Below are 21,097 nucleotides of genomic sequence, written 5' to 3'. Positions count from 1 at the left end.
TATTTTTCCCCCTTTCTGTATAACTCGGGATTACTTGGTCTCGATTTTCAACAGCTAGCACCAGATACCTAAATACCATGAGTTTAGACTTGACCTAGACTTAACCAGACTCTTAAGCTTTCTCAGCGTCGACTTGTGGACCCGAAGCCAGTGCTCTCGCGTTGTGTCTGTGAGCCCGAGCTCGAGCCCGACCCGCCCCTGCGACTGCCCGAGTCCCAGGTGCTCCCGTAGTTGCCGCCGCTGTCACCGCCCCACCCGACGCCGGCCCCGTAGTTGTTGTTTGGCTGTCGCCCGCGATTCCCGGCCATGTAGCCGGCCGCGGCACCACCCGCGAGACCCGACCAAAAACCAGGCCGCCACCCCTGCTGCTGCTCATCCCCCTTGGTCCCTGGGTAGGGCGGGGGCGGGTCATCGAATGGGCCAGCGCCTGGGCCAGCGCCGGGGCCTCCACCCCCAGGCCACCACCCGCCGCCTCCGCCGCCGCCGCCGCCGCCGCCACCACCACCACCACCTCGTCTCCGCTGGGGTCGTGCAGCCGCTGCCCGGCCGTTCTCGACCCGCTGCACACAAGCGCTGTACACGATCCACGCCAGCACCCCAAAGAATAGCAGCCCAAAAGCATAGCCGCCCCAATCAGTCTCGCCACCCAAACCGCCGCCGCCGCCAGCGAGCTCCGGATACCGCCGCTCACCCTCCTCGGTCAGCACCACGCGGTACTCGACGCCGCAGCTGCCCTTGAGGATGTACGGATCATCGGCCGACGCGTAGCCCTCGCACACGACATCCGTGCTGCCGAGCCGCAGCGTCGACGGCAGCGAAGCCGTGCACGCCCACTGCACGTCCTCGCGCCCCTGGTCGCCCGTCCCCTGGTTCACGCACCGCATCGTGTCGACCGCCTGCAGCGAGTTCGCGAGCGCGCACACCCGCTTCGACGACCCCACGCATTGCAGTTGTGGGATTGCTGGGACGCGCCGGTGCGTGGTGGACTTGCCCGCGCGCAGGGTCAGTGATTGTACGTCGGAGAGCAAGATCGCGTTCTTGGGGGCGGCTGCGAGTACGCCCGCTGTGCTAGCGGCGAGGAGCATGGTAGCGAGGAGCGGCCATGGCGATGATCCCGCCGTTGATGGCGGCCAGAGATGCATGTTAAAGATGGGTGTGTGTTGTTGTTTGTTAGTGTGCTAGTTTGTTGGTGGCAGGAATTCAAGGGCTGAAGTGAAGAGGGGCTGATGCCCGTTTTTGATGCCCGAGTGAAAGACCGACGGCCAGGTAGTACGAGCAATATAGAAATTGAAACCGCCTCCCCTCAAAAGGGAAAAAAAAAATCGCAATGATTGAAAGGAGGGTTAAAAGGTAGTAGGTAATATGTTATGTGAGGTAGGTAGGCAATAGGTACGGATACGGATATTCCGTCGGCACTACGAGCAGACCCGACCCTAGAGGCTAGGTGCGAAGAAGCCCCGAGTGAGTGGGTGGCAGTTCTGATCAACGCATGGAAGATATGACGGCAGCTCAGAATGGCAACACTACTCTGTAGTAGTATTAATAATGCCAGACGACGAGACGATTCACTGTCTAGCCCTGACGCCCGTTCGCGAAAAGGACAGCTGGCCTCTATTGGGAGGCGCGCGTCGTTGCCTTGTTTTCTCGACAGGACAGGTGAGGCTGAGAGATCGGGTGACTTGTCGTTCGGTGTTGGGGTTTTGAGCTTTTAGTGAGAGTGGCGGAACCTAAGGCAGGTATAGCACAGTTCGCATAGTAAAGCGAGCCAATGCATGTAGTAGCAAACCACAAGACACGCCAGAACAGCGGACAACTCTAGCAAGACCAGTAGCAGACGTTATCTAAACAACGTCAAACTAAGGTAAGGTGTCTTGTCTATTCGAACTAAATTTGGTCGGAATGCAATTAGAAAAGGACATGGGTACGTTAAGAATAAAATATTGGAGACACAATGTCTACAATCCAATCCCTGAGTGTGTTAGCGTAGTACTTGGGCAGAATACATATGATAGCCCAGCAAATAAACCAGCCAGGGAAACTCTATAATGGGTCTTTTTGGCAAAGAGATAATTAGGCCTCTAGGGTTCTAAAATAGGGTTTCCAATAGATTTTACCTCCTTCGGCGAAAAACCTTTAGGGCGAGCCGTAGAGTGTTTAAGGCCTTTCGAATCTTGGAAAGTCCCCCGCTAACAAACATTCAGGAATGTGTTTGCTACAGCAGATAGCGGGCAGAATAAGAAGCCACGACTCTCCGTTGAACAGGTTATGACAAACTCGAGGGACGATGATCACTTCATGGGGTTTTGTGCGTCTTCTGCCGATCCTTGGTCCGAGATTGGGTTGCCTGACGGTACTAATAACCTACTTCGACTCTCTATTGTTGAACAGGTCGTATCGAGCGTGAGCTAGTCGAACAATAATCTTATGAGGTTTCCTACGACTGATGCTGGTTACTGGTCTGAATTTGCTGAAGATATGCTCTCTGTTACTGATCCCGTTGCGTCGGATGCGGATGTTTTAAATAGAGAGAGTCTACTCGAACTGTAGGCAACGTCTACTCGGACTGTAGGTACAAAGACGCTTGGGCCGCGCCCAGGAAAAATCCACTTTTTACACTAAGAAAATAAACTTTCACTGGAAGCCAGCGCATCTAAACTTCAGATCAATTGGTCAGTCGCACTACAATTACACCACAACCACGTCGTCGTCGTCAAATACGAAGCTGCCTTCGTTGTTGTTGCTTATATAACATGCCCAAGATGCAATAAAAACCTGCCCTGCCTTTATCTCAGCAAGCTCAGACCAGTATAGTGGCTCAAAGAGGGGCTGCGCCCCAGTGGGGGGATTACAGGGGTATAGACCCACAAATACACATTTGAGCCAATCACAACACACGAAGAAAAGAGCCCTGTACTGGTCTGAGTTAATGCGCCCTGAATCGTGTGGGATCTACAACTTGCGACCTCAATTCCACTTTGCATCACCAAATACCCCAAAAGCAGTCGCAAAAATACGCCGTGAGTTGCATCTTACAGCGCGGAAAATTCTGAACATTCTGGTACTAATTACATCGTGAACAGATGCCTAGCGTCTCAGAAGACGAGGGACAGGCTGAGCCAAGCAGCAGCCAGGCATTGCCCCTGCGCCAGGGCCGCCAATCAGCTATGGAAGACTTGGATTATCTCCCTACCCCGCTTATGAGGACTCTGCAGCTTCGTGGTAGTTAGGCAGCAGTTGGGAAACTATACTCCTAAAGATCACCTTCCCCAAGGCAAAGAGCCGCGCACCTCGCAGACAGATAAGATGAAAATTCATTAGATTACAACAAGGGGCGCTTTCTATCACTACCCAAACTATAGCACTTGCAGAGACCGCAGCAACCCCTACGAAGAGCCGGCGCAGACAGCGTAACAACAGAGCAAGGCCTAATAGAGCAATCCCCGGCTCAGACCTTCTCTAGCATTGACCCGGGAGTGCCTAAGAGCACGCAAGACCACGCAGCCCAACAAGACCCCGGTGACTTCTCGCATAGAGCCGACGCAGGCAACGCGACAACCGAGCAAGACCTGATAGAACGATCTCCGGCTCAGGCCACCCCTTCTGGTGTTAACCCATCCCACGGCCTAGGAGATACAATCCCGAGCAAGGGATCGCCCAAGGACACACAAGACTACGCAGCTCAGCAAAGCCCCTATGGGCCGATACCCGCTCGAACAATGACTCCCCTACGGCGCCCGGCCGCACGTCGTGACTTTGAGATTGTAGTAATTTGCGCCCTCCCCCTTGAGGCCGGTGCCGTCGCCGCCTTCTTCGACCACCACTGGGGCGACGATCCGCCGTACGGCAAAGCCCCAGGCGACCGCAACGCTTACTCTGTTGGCGCCGTCGGCCACCACAACGTCGTGCTAGCCCATATGCCAGGCATAGGAAAAGCCAGCGCCGCGGCTGTCGCCGCCGACTGTCGAGCAAGCTTCCCTAATATCAAGCTTGCGATTGTGGTCGGGGTCTGCGGTGCTGTCCCGAATAGCCTGAATGGCGACGAGATCCTGCTTGGCGACGTCATCATCTCCGAGGGCATCTTCCAGTATGATTTCGGGCGCCAGCTACCTGAACGCTTCGTACCAAAGGAAACACTTTTGGACTCTCTTGGAAGACCAAACTCTGAGATTCGCGCTCTGCTGGCGAAGCTGAAGAGTGACCGAAAGATGCTCCAAGATAAGATGATGAGCTATTTGACTGTAATTCAAGGCAAGCAAGACCCAGATCTAGCAGCCGACTACCCAGGCCGCGCCCATGATAGGTTGTTTGTAGCAGCATACCACCATATTGGCACCGGGACGTGCCAGGAGTGTGGCTGTAACGGGCCGGTGGTCTCCCGCAAGCGACTCGAGCAGGACAATTTACGGCCTGCCATCCACTTTGGTCTCATTGCCTCGGGCGATACAGTGATGAAGTCAGCCAAAGACCGTAACGCTATTGCGAAGCTAAAGGATATTATAGGCTTCGAAATGGAAGGTGCGGGGGTGTGGGATAGCTTCCCATGTATGGCGGTCATCAAAGGCGTGTGTGACTACGCAGATAGCCATAAGGCCAAAGCGTGGCAGCGGTACGCAGCGGCGACAGCAGCAGCGTGCATGAGGGCTTTTTTGGACTACTGGGTGCCTTCGCTACCAGGTATGTAATAACTCGTTGGAAAGGTTACTGGGAACACCTACTAATTAATTCTATTAGAATATCACCATATTATAAAGCAGCCTACCGGACCATGGTGTAAGTAGACTTATTACTATCTGGAAGCAAAGCACTGACGATAGCTGTAGTTCTTGTTCCTTACCCGAAGAATGATATGTTCACCGGCCGTTCATCTATCCTTAAGAAGCTCCAACGGCAGCTTTTCAACTCTGCTTCGCAGTCGAGGATCGCACTCTTCGGTCTCGGTGGCATTGGGTTAGTTTACTTAGCTACGTTTCTAGACTATTCTAACCAATATAGGAAAACGCAGATAGCTCTGGAATACTCATACTGGCTTCGAAAGACATACACAGAAATTTCGGTCTTCTGGGTTCACGCAAGCAATACCGAACGGTTCCGCCAGGCGTATGCTTCCATCGCGCAAGAATGCCAGGTCCCCGGCTATAACGACCCCAAGATGGATATGTTACTGCTGGTAAAGAAATGGTTAGAGAAAGAGGACTGTGGTAGGTGGCTTATGATCATCGACAATGCCGATGACACAGAGGTCTTTTTCAGCCAGCAGGCAGAGCCTACAGTTACCGATATAGCTAGTACCGACGGCAACCTTGGACGTTACCTTCCTGAGTGCAACCACGGCGCCATTCTCGTCACAACTAGAAACAAGCAAACAGGCTTAAGGCTGACACAAGGGAAAGGCCCTATAGAGATTGGGAAGATGGACGAGGATGAGTCAGGCCAGCTACTCCGTATAATACTCGACGAAGTCGACTTCGCTCCCGAGGAACTATCAATACTTTCCTCTCGACTAGAGTATCTGCCGCTAGCCTTAGTCCAGGCAACAGCATTCATCCAAGAGAATACTACAACAATTGGTGATTATCTTCAGCTTATAAACCAAAGCGGCCAGAATCTCGTAAATCTGTTAAGCGAGGAGTTTGAGACAGTCGGCAGAGACTCTGGGGCCCCTCGTGCCGTGGCAGAGACATGGATCCTTTCATTTGAGCAAATTCAACAGCAGAATGCCTTTGCGGGCGAAATCCTATCGCTTATGAGTCTCTTTGATCGGCAGGCCATTCCATTGGAATTTCTTCACCATTATAAACAGCAGCAAGTAGGAGATCAAAGTGGAGAAATACAGCTCACAAAGGCTTTAGGGTTTTTAAAGGCATTTTCTTTCGTTACTGAAGACAAAGCCCACAACTTAGATATGCACCGGCTTGTGCAGCTAGTTACTCGAAAGTGGCTCATCAACAAGGGCACAATGCAGCGATTTACGGGACAGGCGCTATTAGCAGTATCACAGGCTTACCCATATGGCAATTTTGAAAATCGCACAGTATGCGGGGCATACCTTCCACACGCACATGCTGTGTTGGGGTCCGAAGACGCTGGGTTGAAAGATGAGAGGGTAGCGAGAGCATCGCTTTTATATTGCGTTGCTGGGTTTTTCTCTTATCAAGGTCGATGGAAAGATGCGGAGGAGTTCCAGTTAAAGGCTGTCAAGTTGCGAAAAGCAGTGCTAGGAGACGAGCATCCCCATACGCTGAACGGCATTGCCAGCCTGGCATCAACATACCGGAACCAAGGTCGATGGAAGGAGGCCGAGATGCTCCAGGTACAGGTGATGGAGTTATATAAGAAGGTGCTAGGAGACGAGCATCCCCATACGCTGATCGGCATTGCCAACCTAGCATCAACATACCAGAACCAAGGTCGATGGAAAGAGGCCGAGATGCTCCAGGTACAGGTGATGGAGTTATATAAGAAGGTGCTAGGAGATGAGCATCCCGATACGCTGATCGGCATTGCCAACCTGGCATCAACATACCGGAACCAAGGTCGATGGAAGGAGGCCGAGATGCTCCAGGTACGGGTGATGGATGTAAGGAAATAGCAACCCTAACCCACACACTCCTTGTACTGCGCGCACACCCGTGCGCGCCCACCACCTGCCACCAACTGGCAGTGCCACCAGAGCCACACTGTGGCACCACTGTGACGGCCCGCCTTACGCAGTAGGGATGTCAATGGTTGAAGGCAGTAACGAATGTGGATTTAAAGCTAAGGAAGAGAAAGGAATCTATCGCGGGGTCCTCGCAGGGCGCGGAGAAATAGGTAGTGGTGCTCAGTGCGCACAGGCCACACTCTTAACACAATGCAGCCAATAGAATCAATCCTGTCACATGAGCCCTATGGCGACCGTGACAACCACGCTTCTACAGCACACACGGGACTTGGTCTCCCAATCATGTATATAAGGAGCGGCCCTCGCCCACCTTCCTTTGCGAGGGCCAGGCTGAAGTCTTACACCATTGCCAGTCATTGCTCACCCTTCTTGTTGCCTCCATTGTGACCACCTTGATCAGGCGTACCTGCCTTCCTTATATTTACACTTTTCGTACAACAGATACGCTAACTAGTATGAACAATTTTGCCTTTACTTGGAACAGCTAGGGCAATTTCGAAGATGCTGTAAGAAAGGAACCCCAACCCTCACACACAACCCACTCACTCCTTTGAAGCGGGCCTAGACTTCACTCCTTTGTCAAAGGCCCGCCTTACACCCTGTCATGTATATATTCAGAGGCCCTCGCCCCTTTCCTTTGCGAGGGCCAGGTTGAAGTCTCTCACCAATATCAGTCATTGCTCTCTTACTTCAACACCTACATTGTGACCACCTTGATCAGGCGTACCTGCCTTCTCTTACAGGTGCTTTGGCATTAATACGGGATTGCCTTCATCCTCGGTAACAAATACTCGGCCTAGATTACCCCGATATTATCTCCACTCGTACCACCCTAAGTGACTAGGCTGGTTTCAATACGGGCGGTGAATCACGATGTGGAGAACATGCCAGCGGCGGCCATGCTCAAAGAAGACGATAACGTCGCGTGGCACACCCTTCGAGTGGTCCCAGTCCTAGTCGAACCCACCAGAGGGTTGTGCGACGACCTGAAAGTGGATTTGCTTGTAGCTGCTGCCAAGGATTTTCGCCGCCTCCGCGATATAACAGCCTTGGAGAAGCCCTGGAACCACGGGGATACCGAGTATAGATTGACCACGAAGCCGGGCAATAGCAGCTCTACAAACTGAGATTTGCGCCATCTATATAAACAATTAGTAGACTACACTCTTCACTCAAAACTAAGGGCTAACCTTAATGGAGCTGAAGCTTGTCGAATGATAGACAGGTGAACAATGCGAGGCCCGAGCAAAGTTAAGATAGGAGACCTAAGACCGCGCTCTCTATGCGTGATGGAGAGACTAGCGTTGATGGAACGTGCCGATACAGGGAGATTGAGGCTGGCAATAGCGGCGAAGATGTGCAAGTGCGAGCGGCTCGAGCTCGAAGTGGAGTTGACTGTGGAGGTGGTAAAGGTATGGCGATGTCGGGCCGGAGTTTAAAGCGGGAGATTTGGGAGCGGGCTCTTCGCTCCGGGTAGGTTAGGCGGTGCAGAAAGCGCAGTGCGGTGGTTCGGCAGATGTGGCTTGACTATTTAGAAGGAAGCGCTCGTAATCGAGACGCGCAGCCGGAAGGCGCTCGAAGAAATATTTCTGCGGTCGGCAATCGTTCCCGAAACAGCCTGTTTTAAGCGCGCTCAATCGGTGCGACTATTGCTGCAAAATGGATTTGACAGATTGATGTTGAAAAAGGATGACAAGTTGTTGGCGGCCGAAGGTGCTCGGCAGGTCGAGGAAGCCAAAGCCATACTTGAAAATCTCAGCTGTCGGGGCACCCTTCTAATCCGGGTTTGTCACCAACTGCTTCCTCTCCATTTTCCTTTTCAGCTACTCTTCCTCACCCTGAAATGCTATCAAGCGGCCGCCACTCAGCTATCTCAGACCACCAAAGACAAGCCTCGCAGATCCAAAGAGACTTACTTGTCTGCCTAGTATTCGGGATGTCGGGATATGTCGGTGGACGGCGGGCGCACTCAATCGAGGACGTAAGGCTTGTTGAGGGGTCTGGCATCTCGACATTACTGAAGACGAAACTCTCGGTACGTAAACCTGAGTTCTATGTGGCCTGGCATCTTGCTTCTGCCCAGCCTATAGAAGTTACATGGAAGTTTTCACGGCATGGTGGAGTAGCAGACCTGGAAAAAGTTTCAGAGATTTAGGAAGGTATAGTATTCTCTGATCGCCCTTAGCGGTTCTGCTCGGAACTCATATTGCATCTGCGGTGCAAATATGCCTGCGGTCAATAACCTACGGCAGGACGCCAGCGCGTGTTCTCTGCCGATCAAAGAAGAAGTGGGGACTCCTCCGTTTGTGAGCACGACCGTTTTTTTTTAAAAAAAAAAAAAAAAAAAAAATAAGAGTTAAAAAAGAAAGAAACCGGAATACACTAACAAGGGGGAAAGAGGGACCCGTTTTTGGATCCCAAGAATGGGTTCCTGGCCCCCTCTACCTTGTAGGGCAAGCTTCTAGGGATTGGATTGTAGTTGCCCGCCAGACTGTTACGTAGGCATGTAACTCAATACACGAAAGTTACCGAAGTAATTAATTACATTACATGGCAAAACCTCCACAACAACTATTCTAAAAAGACAAATGAAACTTCAAGTCTAGAAACTTCTATGTGGAATAAGTACGTACCAGATCGTGTAGCCTACTTAAGAATGAGGCGAGTGTTTTCCAGGACTGCCAGAGATTAACGCCGTCCTATGCCAGGATATCTCCAAAAAAAACAAAAGAAACAAAAAGAAGTAACATATGCTCTCCCGAGACCAGACCCAGACTACCTATTCTTCTGAAGGCTCTGCAGGTTGACTAGCTCGGAATAGCGTCCGTTCTTCCTCATCAGCTCCGTGTGCGTGCCGTGCTCGACGATGCGGCCCTGGTCAAACACGTAGATTATGTCGGCCTTTTGGATGGTGCTGAGACGGTGAGCCACGGCAATTGTGGTCCGGCCCTTGGCCGCCTTGTCCAGCGCCGCCTGCACAATGTGCTCACTCTCCGAGTCCAGCGCGCTGGTGGCTTCGTCGAGGAGCAGGATCTTGGGGTCGCGCACGAGCGCACGCGCAATGGCGATGCGCTGCTTCTGCCCGCCGCTCAGCAACGCGCCCTTGGACCCGACCACCGTGTTGAAGCCGTCAGGCATCGACAGGATGAAGTCGTAGATGTTGGCCTCCTTGCATGCGAACTCGACCTGCTCGTCCGAGACTTCGTGCGGCGCGCCAAGCAGAATGTTGTCCTTGATTGTTCCTTGGTATAGTGTAGGCTCCTGCGAAACCAGGGCAATGAACTTACGATATTCGTTAACGTTCAGGCTGCTGATCTCGTTGCCGTCGACGTAGATTCCACCCGCCAGCGGGTCGTAAAAGCGTTCTAGGAGTGCGATCGTGGTCGATTTGCCGCACCCGGACGCGCCAACGAGCGCAATGTACTGGCCGGGAGAGACGGTCAGGTTCAGGCCGCGCAAGACTGGCTGCTCCGGCCGGGTCGGGTACCGGAAATGCACGTCGCGGAACTCGATTCTGCCGTCAACAGCTTCAACCTTTGCGCCATCGGTCGACCACGTGTCGATCAGGGGCTTGCGATCGAAGAGGGTCTTGAGCTCGCGGGAAGCCTCGGACGCCTTGCCCATGTCGGGCGCAAAGCTGAAGACGGACCCGGCAGACTGGGCGCCGAAGATGACAGACGAGAATACGACGAAGAACTGAAACATGCTGTACTCGAATTTGGCAATCAGAGTGCCGCCATACCAGAAACCAAGAGCAAAAGCCAAGAACATGAACGACTGCGACGCCGCGTACAGAGTGCTTGACTTGAGCACCGACTTGAGACTTGCCCGCTGCTGGATCGCGAGCGACTCCTTGTACTGCCGCAGCACGTCCTCCTCACGCGTGAGCGATGCGACAGTGCGGATGCCCGTGATGGCTTCCGAAGCAAAGCTTGCCGAGCCGGCGTATGCGCGTTTCGAGCGCCGCTGGTAATGCGCAAGCATCCAGAACCGGAAGAAGCCGCAGCCGATGACGATGGGCATGGTTGCAATGCAAACCAACGCCAGTTTCCAGCCCAAGGCGAGAGCAACGGTGCAGGCCGCGATGAGCGTCGTAGTAACCATGAGCAATGTTCCAAGCGTGACACCGCTAAGGCCAGCCACTTGCGTCGCCTCGGTACCCAGGAACGACGTGAGGGCACCGGCCGAGTTCTCGTCACGGTCAAAAAACTCAACGTCTTGGCGAAGCATGGTGCGGAAAGACAGATCACGAACGCGATGGACCAAACGCTCGCTGCATTTTGCGAAGATGATGCCCTGCGTGGCGAAGGCAATGAACATGACAATGGCCAGCATCAGATACATGAGAGACCAGAAGGAGGCGTCGGACTGGATCTGGGGAATCGTCTGGTCGTTGATGGGAACACCCCTGAAATGCTCTATCAGTATGCGATTATAACCAGCCGGCATTGAAAACTGGGAGGTCGCGCCACTTACAGTGAGCTGATGAGCTTGGCAAAAAACACGGCCTGGGTCGGGTTACCTAAACCGCAGATGATGGAAAAGATGAGGGCGATTGACATGAGCTTCCATTCCTCCTTGTTGAAACTCGCAATGAGCTTGATTAGTGTCCAGAGGCTGTATTTGACTGGTTCTTCCTTTTGCCGCCCTGCGGCAGCCATGGAGCTGATGCTCTTTTGAGTTGTTGAGCGGTTCAGTTTAGCCGCAATATCGTCGTCAGGGTCGTTGGCGTAACTGGCAGCGCCGCTAGTTTCGGGCTGTTTGTTCTGGGTGGAAGCCTTGCGAATAAGAAGTTCCTCCTCCTTGCTGTCAAGAGCTTCCTGCTCTTCGGCGGTCATCTCGTTGACTGCTGCGATGGCCTGTGCAGTGACGAGGTTGTAATACGCGCCGCGCCTCTCGACGAGCTCGTTGTGAGTACCTTGCTCAACAATACGGCCCTGAGACATGACCACAATGTTATGGGCATCTTTGATGGTTGACAAGCGGTGGGCAATGGTGATGGTGGTGCGACCTTCCGAGGCCACTTCCAGCGCGGCCTGGACTACACCTTCAGACTTTGTATCCAGCGCGCTCGTAGCCTCGTCGAGCAGGAGGATCTTGGGATCCGATACGATAGCCCGGGCGATAGCAATGCGCTGCTTCTGGCCGCCACTGAGCAAGAAACCACGCTCTCCGACATTGGTCTGGTAGCCCTCGGGAAGCGAGGAGACAAAGTCATGTGCGTTGGCTTTCCGTGCAGCCTCATGAATCAACTCTTGCTGCTTCTCGGGGCTCTCGCCCTCCCACTTGGTACCGATCAGCCCGTGGCGAATATTTTCATAGATGGTAGTGCCGAATAGCGTTGGCTCCTGCGAGACGAGTGCAATTTGTTGGCGTAGCCAGCGCAAGTTGAGCGTCGAGATATCCACATCGTCCAGGTAGATGGATCCCTCGACAGGCGAGTAGAACCTCTCAACCAAGCCCACAATCGTTGACTTGCCACTGCCAGATGCGCCGACAAGGGCTGTAGTCTTTCCGGCGGGGATGACGAGGCTAACGTCGTCCATGACCACGACTTCAGGGCGCGAGGGATAGATGTGCTTTATGCCCTCGAGGCGAATAGTGCCCTGAACATGCTCGAGCTTTTCGCCGCCCTCACTGGACGGGTCGATTGGAGAGTCGCGATCGATCGTGCTGTAGATCTTAGCCGCAGCGCCAATAGCTGTCGTAAAGGCCTGAATATTAGGCGCAACGTTGCCGAGGTTGAAAGCGCCGATCATAACGCTCATCATGACAGTCAGGATCTTGCTCAGGGGCACCTCTCCGTCCACCAGGAAACGCGACCCCATCCAGAAGGCCAGACCGTAATTGAGGTATAGGATGAGCATCATGCCAGCTACCATAACGCCGATACCGCCCTTAACCCTGAATCCAAAGCCCTCGGCCCGGGCAAGGTGCGAGTCGTACTGCTTGGCCAAGCGGTCTTGGGTGCCAAAGGCTACGGCGTTGCGAATGCTGCTGATGACTTCGTCGGCGACGGTGCCGCCCTCAGCGTACGCGCCGATGTTCTGCTTGGAGGAGCCGACGATAAACCTCGACCCACCGCCCATTACCAGCAGCAGGGCAACGACGGTGCTCAACAAGATGATGGTCAGCTTCCAGTAACTAATGAAGCCGATAATGAAGGCGGTGACGAAGGTGGCGATGGCTGCGAGGGTTAGGCCAACTTTCTCGGAGACGCCGTCCTGGATCAGATTGGTGTCGGACGTGATGCGCGTCGTGACCTCGCCAGATCCAAGCTTGTCGAAGAATCCCATGTTCTGTTTCATGCAGCTCTCCAGGTAATGTTCGCGGATCTTTGCGCTGACGTGCTCGCCCGTGTAGATGAAACCGACCGTAGCGATGTAAGTGACAACAAACTCGCCAATGGCGAGGTAGACAAAGTAGAGCACCAGGTGACCCAGCTGGCCGGTGAAGTCGTCATACGACAGCTTGAACTGGAAGTAGTCCTGGAAGGTACCCTGGAGATTTCCAAAGATGACCGTCATCAGGGGCAAAGCGGCGCCCGAGGCGATGGCAGCCACGGCGGAGCCGGCCATGATGAGAAGGTCGTTGCGCGAGGCATAGCGGTAGAGGGTAGCAATGCCGATCTTGACGGTGGGCGTGAAGACCTGGTCCTTGAGGACCCTGGCCACGCTCTCGGGGAGGTGTTTGAAGGGGTCGTCGTCAGTGGGCTTCGAGGCCACCAGAACCTTGCTATCGGCCTTTTCGAGGTCGAGGGGGTTCAGGGACCCGGTAGCCTTTTTGTGGTTTGCGCCCAAAGTAGGCGCATCGTCAGTCGAGTTGCCATGGCTCGAGGCGCGGCTGGAAGGCGAGGGCGCGGCCTTGGCCTCAGGCGTAGGCGAGGGCGACGGCGCCTTTTCCGAGAGGCTGCCCGCCATGGCGTCTGTCGCCAAAGCCGGGGTGCTCTCTAGAAGCTGTCGAATGTGTGCTATTCGAGAGATGGAGAGGTGACGAGTAGCCGACTAAGATGCCGAGCTGTTGAGTCCAAGGCAGGCTGCCAAGCCCAGGGTCCAATGCTTGTTTTTTTATCGAGAACAACAACGCGGAAGTGGGGTAATAAGAAGGAAATGTGCGTGTTGAACGAGAGTCGAGAAGTGAGTAAGTAGAAAATACTGCCTAGTTGTCAAGGGCGAAACAAGGCAAAAGCGGACAACAAGAAAGAGGACGAGCGAGGAAGGGGTCAGGGAGAAGAGAGATCAACGACGTAGTATAGCTAAGTAGTCAGTCTTGGCTTGGGGAGAGAAAAGCTACGTAGGTAGTAGGCAAGGTATGGACGGGATAGGACCTTTGTTTGGCCTAGACTAATGTATTCATAGGGCGGGCTGGCTTGTCTGGGCAGGTACAGAACAGTACTTAACTGGACTAGAATCCAAGCGCACAACAAGGCTCAACCATGATATGCATGTCTAGCCTGGCGGGAGTGGGCACTAAGTAGGTAGCACCAAGACTGCTCCAAAATATGGTTGCGATTGGCCTGGAATGCGATGCACGCATCGGGCGGGTGAGCCGTCCTCCGCCCGGACTATTGCAAGAGACCGCGCGCCGGCGTTTACCAGCCGGTCTTTAGCGTCTCCCGAGCCTCGACTTCCTACCCAGGCCCAAATCCTAGTCCAAGTTCCAGGCAGGGCAGGTAAGGTAGGCAGGCAGTAGGCACAGTTAACTCCGTACCGGACGGGGTACATACAAAGTGCGTGGACAGATATAGAAGAGACTGTTGCCGATTACCCATCAACGGATACTACTTCGTAGCTCGACGGGGGGAAAGACAGGGGAGCGTCGATGTTCGAGTTAAAACCCGATAGGTGCTGTACCTACCCGGCCCGCGTGTCTAATCGAGCCCACGACGAATTGACAGCAACTGCACGTGTAATACGTACGATGGAGGGTAAGGTAGGTCAAACTATCTGTATGCACATATCACCTCAGACATGCCTTGGACAGGTTGCCACTAGAAAACCAGGCCAGCATCGGCACCGCTATCGTGTGCAGTGTGCACCACCCGCTTCTCAAAAGTTCCAATTCTTCTTCTTTCGGTTGGGGATACGCGTTGGAGAAAAGTTCTCTGCTGCAGCCAGGAGCCACCTGCTACTGTATTGGACCCACTTGCCAGGAACGGAGATTACCCAGCAACGATGGGTCAACATCGCCTTGCGCCTGCCAAAACGCCAAGCCACCCCGCAACTGGACTAATGGCCCGCATGGGCGTGGATGTGAACCCGAGGAACGGTGCGAGGCTGCTCGCACAATAACCCCGGCCGTCAGCATTTCGTTTTCAGAATTTCTTTGATTCACCGCATATTCCCACATCGGGAATTTCTTCGGCCAATAGCGCACGCCTTCGTATGTGTTGTGGACGGACCGGCCACTGACTCATCCGCCACTCGAAGTTTTGAGCCGTCGGTGGTCGGACACTTTAAATCCCCGATACGGGCCTTGCAAGCAGCAAATGCGAGGCAAGAGAACTCGTCCCAGGCTTGCGCCGCCTATTCCTCGGAGCCGAGACACCTGCGGCGGAAACACTGCGGGAGGTGCAGGCGGCGCGTGTCCAGCCAGTGCCCACCCAACTTGGTTCTTCCACTTCTTCCCTGCCCCCAAGGTTGGCAGATGTTGAAATCGGGTGGCAGTTTGTCGACAGTTTGGCGGCAGCAGTTGTGAGGGCATTGCGAGCCCGGAAAATGAAAGACATCTGATATGCATGTTAATATAACGCACAAGGACCTAGCGATTGAAATCCAGGATCTAGTTTCCGGCAGCGGCGTTGATTCGATGGCCAATATCAGCCTGAGGCCAAGGCTCTTGTCGCCATGCGGCTCAGTCAAGCCAAATCCAACTCCATGGTTCGAGTTTCATGCCACATCTGGGCCGCAGCCCTACGAATGGTCTCAGTATTGAACATGTTCTCCTAGAGTAGACACTTGTCCTGCCTGTGAATGCACGTTGTCGTCGTCACCTAGAATAGGTCTGTCATAGGCAACAATGAGTGACGGAAGACAGCCGTGGGCCACGTACCACCAAGTAAACCTTACTGCTCCCATCCAACATGCATAGTGTCGGCGTTAGCAACACTAATGTGTGAGCGTATTCCCTACATTAGTAGGTAAGGCACATCTGCACCGTGACGCCGTCTGTACCAACGCCCAGCAAGTCATCCTGTGGGTGACAAACGGCTCAACGGCGACTACGGCAGCCCGAAAAGACCCGCTAGCATGGGGTGTCAGATGCGCGATCCTTCGGAATCTGCGTTCAAAAACATGATTCGAGTCTGCAGCGGCTAGTCGCCGGGAGGCGTGCCAGCGCAAATAAGGAAGGTAAAACTGGCAGTGTTGGTTAAGGAGGCTCGGAGAAAAGACTTCGGATTAAGCTTTAGCTAAGCATCTGACGGCGTGAGAGTGATCCTCGCAGACAAGGGCCTCTGTTGGACCACCAGCACCATGGACTCGTCTCGCCGGGGCTTTCTAAACCTATGCCCAGCTGATTGGTGCAACTGAGTTTCAACCTGACGGCTTGTTGGTGAGGACAATTGATTTGAGATACAGTGTTTAGTACCTTCCATATTCCGTACTTCAACCCATCATTGGCAGTTTTAATTCAAAGTGTTCGAAACTAGGTTTGCTCTTTCCATAATAGGGCGCTTTCAATTATCATCAATTTCAGCATACTTACGCCATATTGCTTACACCAACCTACACTTTCACTGCACATTGTCATGATATGATTGCTGCATAATCTCGCCGAAGAAACTTCTGTGAATCACCCGTCTTTTACCAGGGAGCGTTTGACTAAGGAACTTGCAACTTGGTCTAGCGACCTGGCGACATCTCCTTCGGACCCAAGTTTCGGCATCAGTAAAACTACCAGTCCAAATCCACTCCTTTTCAAAATCTAGCCAACGAAAGACAACTCGGCTTCTTTCTCTCTCTAGGCCGCTCAAAATATTGAGCTCTTATTCTGTATTTGCTAAAACTTTTGGATGATGAGGAAGTTTTACCGATGCCCAAAGTTAGGTCCAGAGGGTACGTTGCGGGGACCACCTAGCTTATTAGGGCGGTGCTTATCGATAGGCGGTCTGGGGAGGGGGATGCTACACCGCCCAAAAATTCCCACGGCAGAAAGCCTAGAAAAAAAAGTCATCCATACCACTGAACACCAGTTTATACAGAGGGTAGTCATCGCTGTCGCCAGAACCCAATTCGATATCGCCGTAATCGAAAACAATTCAACGATACAACAGGAGAACTCCCAAGATCTAGTAAACACCTTTCTCACCAAACAACACCACACACTTCGGCAAAATGCCCAAGTCAAAACGAGCCAAGGTCTACCACCTGACGCAGGTGACCAAGAAGACGCGCGAGAATAAGGAGAAGCTCTTTGAAAACATTCGCGCCTGCATACCCGAGTACCAGCACTGCTTCGTCTTCAGCGTCGATAACATGCGGAACAATTATCTCAAGACGGTGCGACAGGAGCTGAGCGACTGCCGGTAAGGTTTCCCCTCCTGTTCCCTTTTTCTTCGGGTCGCAGGATTCGGAGAAAAAGGCGTTGGGACAAAAACAAGCGACTGACACACGCGCACTACTCAGACTCTTCTTCGGCAAAACAAAGCTCACGGCGCGGGCGTTGGGCTCGACGCCCGAGGATGCACAGGCCGAGGGCATCGACAAGCTAGCGCCGTACCTGTCGGGGACGGTCGGCCTGATTTTCACAAACCGGGAGCCGGCGACCATCGAGTCGTACTTCGAGTCGTTGACGCAGGTCGACTTTGCGCGGGCGGGGACGGTAGCGACGCAGACCTTCATCATTGCTCCGGGCGTGCTGTACTCGACGGGCGGCGAGGTGCCCGTCGAGAACGACGTGCCCGTGTCGCACTCGCTCGAGCCCGAGCTGCGTCGCCTGGGCATGCCCACGCGCATGATCCGCGGCAAGGTCGTGCTCGGCGACGAGGACGGCACCGGCTCCGAGCCCTACACCGTCTGCCGCGAGGGCGAGGTGCTCGACTCGCGCCAGACACGCCTGCTCAAGCTCTTCAGCGTGTGCATGAGCGAGTTCAAGGTCCAGCTCATGGCCTACTGGAGCGCCTCCACGGGCGAGGTCACCCAGCTGACCGCCCCGCCTCTTGTTGCTTCAGCTGCCTCCAAGAAGGCCAGTGCCGCGGACGCGATGGACGAGGATAATGATGAAAATAACGATGATGACAACATATAGACAATACTAACCAAAAACAAAATACAAAAAGATACTCACCACACTCACACTCTCACATCACGTCACACTCTGTTATTCGGTTCTCGTCTGTTTTTGCACATACGGTAAAGTGGGGTTATTGCATGATACCATTACCTATCTACATCCATGTGGGCAGCTAGGTTTTCTCTATGTACTCTCGATGGGGAGGTTTCCGGGCTATAGGTCACAGGCGTCTTGAGAGGAAGACAAAAAGAATATTTAGTAAAATTGCACAGCACGCCTGGTTGCTTCTTGAAACACATGCTAGTCTCTGAGAATTGTCTGTGAATGCGTGGATAGAGTACTAGTACCAAACACATACAGTGTGAATCTAACCGTGGAAGTCGCTCCTAGAGTAGACGAATAAATATACACATACAATCCAATCCGTGGATAGTAGCAATGAGTGTAAAACTACACTCAGGGCTTCAGAAGCAACTTTGATCTAATTCTTCCATTGCTGCTCTTTTGTATCCCAGGCATAGTAACAAAAGGTGAACAGAAGAAAAGAGTATAACTTTCTGTCTCAGCAAGACGGGTGCACAAAACAAACAGGTTAAATAAACTGCTCTTTTCAGAAATCTGATTCCAAATAATAAAGAAAAGGAAAGCTAGCTACAGAGTACACCAACCATCTCCGTCTCAGAAACAGCTACAACAGTTTAGCCTCTACTTTACACACACACGCACACCAAGGGAATTGCTAGCTGATAGAATTCGATTGTGCGTACCTGGTCTATCTGGCCTACTTTCCACTCGGCCAAATGAGCAAAAGCGAGCGACATGGGACATCCTTAGTATCTGGCTGGCTTGGCTCACATACCGAAGCAACACCTCCCCGAGGCCAGCGGCAAACAGTCAAGAGTTTCTTACCTCTGACCTTACCTTTCAGTGCGAATCTTCATTTTGCATACCTACGCTATTACCTAGTTTTGGTGCCCTGCCTTCCCGCTGCGAGTTTTGATTCTTCTCCCCCTTCGACCAACCACGACGCTTACAATTTTGTACAGTAAGGAAAAAAGCGATGATAAATACAGACATGAAAAAAAATTACCTTCTCCGACGGTCTTTCTCTGGGCGAAGGGCTGAGTCGAAAAAATGGAAAGGGGGCATTGGTAAGTGCTCACGGCACTTAATAAGTGGTTTCTGTCGCGGAGAAAAAGGTGTAACAGACCGCAAAGACAGGCTGAACAAGGGGCCTTAATCCGTGAGTGCAACAGATGGCAAACGGGCGGCCGACGGATTACCTTGGCGGAAATGAAGTCTGCTGGCACCAAGTTTGGGACATCTGCGGCTTGCCAGGTATGGCATGGTTCGGCTTACCCTCGATGTCGAAAGGGAAGGAAGGACGTGATTACGAAAGTGAAGAATAGGACTGATACCCACCCACAAGACGTTGGCACAGTCTGGCTAGTATCGTCGCAGCTTTCTAGGGTCTTCGTAGCCGCCATCGTAGCCGCGCTTGCGCGAGTCGTCTTCTCTGGGTCGGTCGTAGTCGCGGCTTCCGTGATATCCACCACCATCACGAGAGCTGCCATCACGAGGGCCGGAATCCCGAGGACCGTCTCGATCGCGGAAATTCTCACGAGGCCGAATGGGCTCCATATTGCTGCCGGTTTGCCGAGCATTGCGTTCGGCTCCGCCGCGGAAGGGATTCGCCGCTCTATCATCATATGAGCGAGCACCGGCGTCACGGCCACCATACCCACCGCCACCTCGACTTCCACCGTCACGTCGGTCATCACGGTTGCCAAAGTCGCGGGCACCGCCGCCAAAGTCACGGCCGCCGCCAAAGCCGCCAGGACCGTTGGGAGCATTGGGAGGTCCAGAAGTGTGTCCGTTGGGGGCGCCACCGTAGACGCGGTCACCGCGGTCACCAAAACGGTCGCCACCACGGCCACCGCCAAAGCCGCCGCCGCGGGGGAAACCACGGTCACTAGCAAAACCGCCACCCCCACCACGGAATCCGCGGTCCCGTCCTCTGAAGCCGCCACGGTCGCCACCGAAGCCGCCGCGGAAGCCTCCGCCGAAGCCACCTGGACCAACAGGTCGAGATGGTGCGACGGCCTTGGTATAGCCTATTCCGCCAAGTCCGCCGCCAAAGCGGCGAGGCTTCCAGCCTTTGACGGTTCGGCCTCTCTCAACGTCAACCTTGATGCGACGATCTTTGATGCGCATGTCGTTACAATTGTCCAAAGCAGCTAAATTCGCGCATGCGCCAGATGCGCGTTGTGTTAGTTAACGCCTTACCATTTTCAACACACGAAAATCACCTTTTCGAGGCGTGACTTGGGATATAGAAGAGGGGAAGAAAGGAGGTAGGGGAGGGTGGATGATATATCATTAAGTATCTTTACCCTGGACAAAAGGCAAGCTTGAGGGCAATGATGTCCGTAGGCAAGAAACAGCCTGAGCATATACGCAGCGGCCAGGACAAGAAGATGAAGAGGGTCTGGGAGGTTAGATATGACAAAAGCATTACCTCTCATATCCTTCTCGCGCTCAAACACGACGAAGGCATAGCCGCGGTGGGGTTTACGCTTCTTGTTTCCCTTCTCGTCGGCATGAGTGTCCTTGATGATGCGAATCTGGAATTAAACAGGTCAGTGTCTATCTCTCGTGATGGTTCCGACATGGAGAGGCCAGGAAAGCCAGGGCGGCGGAGGGTGGTGTACTTACGCGCTCAATGGGACCAAAACGGCCAAACTCGCGCTCCAGATCACGCTCATCAACTGTGTAGTCAAGGCGCGCCACAATCAAAGTCTTGAAAGCATCTCCACGAATGTTGGGGTCCTCATGCGGGTTGTCTATTTCTTGTCAGCACATTGCAAGCCAAAGTGGAAGATAAAACGAGGGTGGAGGAAATGGCGGGGTGATGCGAGGAGAGGGTGATGTGCTTACAGTCAGTCGGGCCCTCCTTGGCCAGCTTCTCGAGAGCGCGCTCCTTCTCGAGCTTCAAACGATCGCGCTTCTCGAGCCAGCTCTCTGTCGGGCGGTACTCGTATTCCTGCTCATACTGGGCAATTGCCGGTAGAAACTGGGCCAGACCTGTGATTGGGGTCGTCTTGCGCAGCTCAGGCGCGGCGTCGATAGGCGGCACCCATCGCAGGGGCGGGCGCGGCGCGAAGAGGCTCAAAAGCTCGCGGGGAAGCTTGTCCGTCATTTTCG

The 21,097-nt window shown here is 53.6% G+C and overlaps 6 protein-coding genes across 6 annotated transcripts; 3 read left to right on the top strand and 3 right to left on the bottom strand.

Moving 5' to 3' along the window:
• Positions 1-728: 728 nt before the first annotated feature.
• On the bottom strand, positions 729-1,085 carry B0T26DRAFT_641468 (uncharacterized protein; the record flags this gene model as incomplete). Its single annotated transcript, XM_060437345.1, has 1 exon — positions 729-1,085. A coding segment is annotated over one exon (357 nt), but the record flags the coding sequence as incomplete, so codon positions are not given.
• A 2,622-nt stretch (positions 1,086-3,707) lies between these two features.
• Positions 3,708-6,902, top strand: B0T26DRAFT_851375 (uncharacterized protein). Its single transcript, XM_060447641.1, has 2 exons — positions 3,708-4,678; positions 4,798-6,902. Exons 1-2 carry the CDS (start codon positions 3,717-3,719, stop codon positions 6,587-6,589), a joined length of 2,754 nt encoding a protein of 917 aa, XP_060298447.1. The 5' UTR covers positions 3,708-3,716; the 3' UTR covers positions 6,590-6,902.
• Positions 6,903-7,545: 643 nt separating this feature from the next.
• Positions 7,546-8,903, top strand: B0T26DRAFT_674209 (uncharacterized protein; the record flags this gene model as incomplete). The annotated part of the gene is made up of 6 exons (XM_060439687.1): positions 7,546-7,742; positions 7,883-7,911; positions 7,988-8,073; positions 8,200-8,374; positions 8,590-8,696; positions 8,847-8,903. 6 exons carry the CDS (start codon positions 7,546-7,548, stop codon positions 8,901-8,903), a joined length of 651 nt encoding a protein of 216 aa, XP_060298446.1.
• Positions 8,904-9,436: 533 nt separating this feature from the next.
• Positions 9,437-13,581, bottom strand: B0T26DRAFT_749904 (P-loop containing nucleoside triphosphate hydrolase protein; the record flags this gene model as incomplete). Its single annotated transcript, XM_060445162.1, has 2 exons — positions 9,437-11,069; positions 11,138-13,581. 2 exons carry the CDS (start codon positions 13,579-13,581, stop codon positions 9,437-9,439), a joined length of 4,077 nt encoding a protein of 1,358 aa, XP_060298445.1.
• Positions 13,582-16,995: 3,414 nt separating this feature from the next.
• Positions 16,996-17,908, top strand: B0T26DRAFT_644478 (ribosomal protein L10-domain-containing protein; the record flags this gene model as incomplete). Its single annotated transcript, XM_060437633.1, has 2 exons — positions 16,996-17,186; positions 17,287-17,908. The coding sequence occupies 2 exons, from the start codon at positions 16,996-16,998 to the stop codon at positions 17,906-17,908; spliced, it is 813 nt and encodes a 270-aa protein (XP_060298444.1).
• Positions 17,909-19,339: 1,431 nt separating this feature from the next.
• Positions 19,340-21,092, bottom strand: B0T26DRAFT_641679 (U1 small nuclear ribonucleoprotein of 70kDa MW N terminal-domain-containing protein; the record flags this gene model as incomplete). Its single annotated transcript, XM_060437365.1, has 4 exons — positions 19,340-20,130; positions 20,412-20,517; positions 20,609-20,736; positions 20,831-21,092. 4 exons carry the CDS (start codon positions 21,090-21,092, stop codon positions 19,340-19,342), a joined length of 1,287 nt encoding a protein of 428 aa, XP_060298443.1.
• Between the last annotated feature and the right edge of the window lie 5 nt (positions 21,093-21,097).

This window comes from Lasiosphaeria miniovina (genome assembly GCF_030549165.1).
Source record: "Lasiosphaeria miniovina strain SMH2392-1A chromosome Unknown B0T26scaffold_3, whole genome shotgun sequence".
NCBI lineage: Eukaryota > Fungi > Ascomycota > Sordariomycetes > Sordariales > Lasiosphaeriaceae > Lasiosphaeria > Lasiosphaeria miniovina.
The sequence above is the reverse complement of the archived record's forward strand: the minus strand, read 5'-3'. Positions and strand labels throughout refer to the sequence as shown.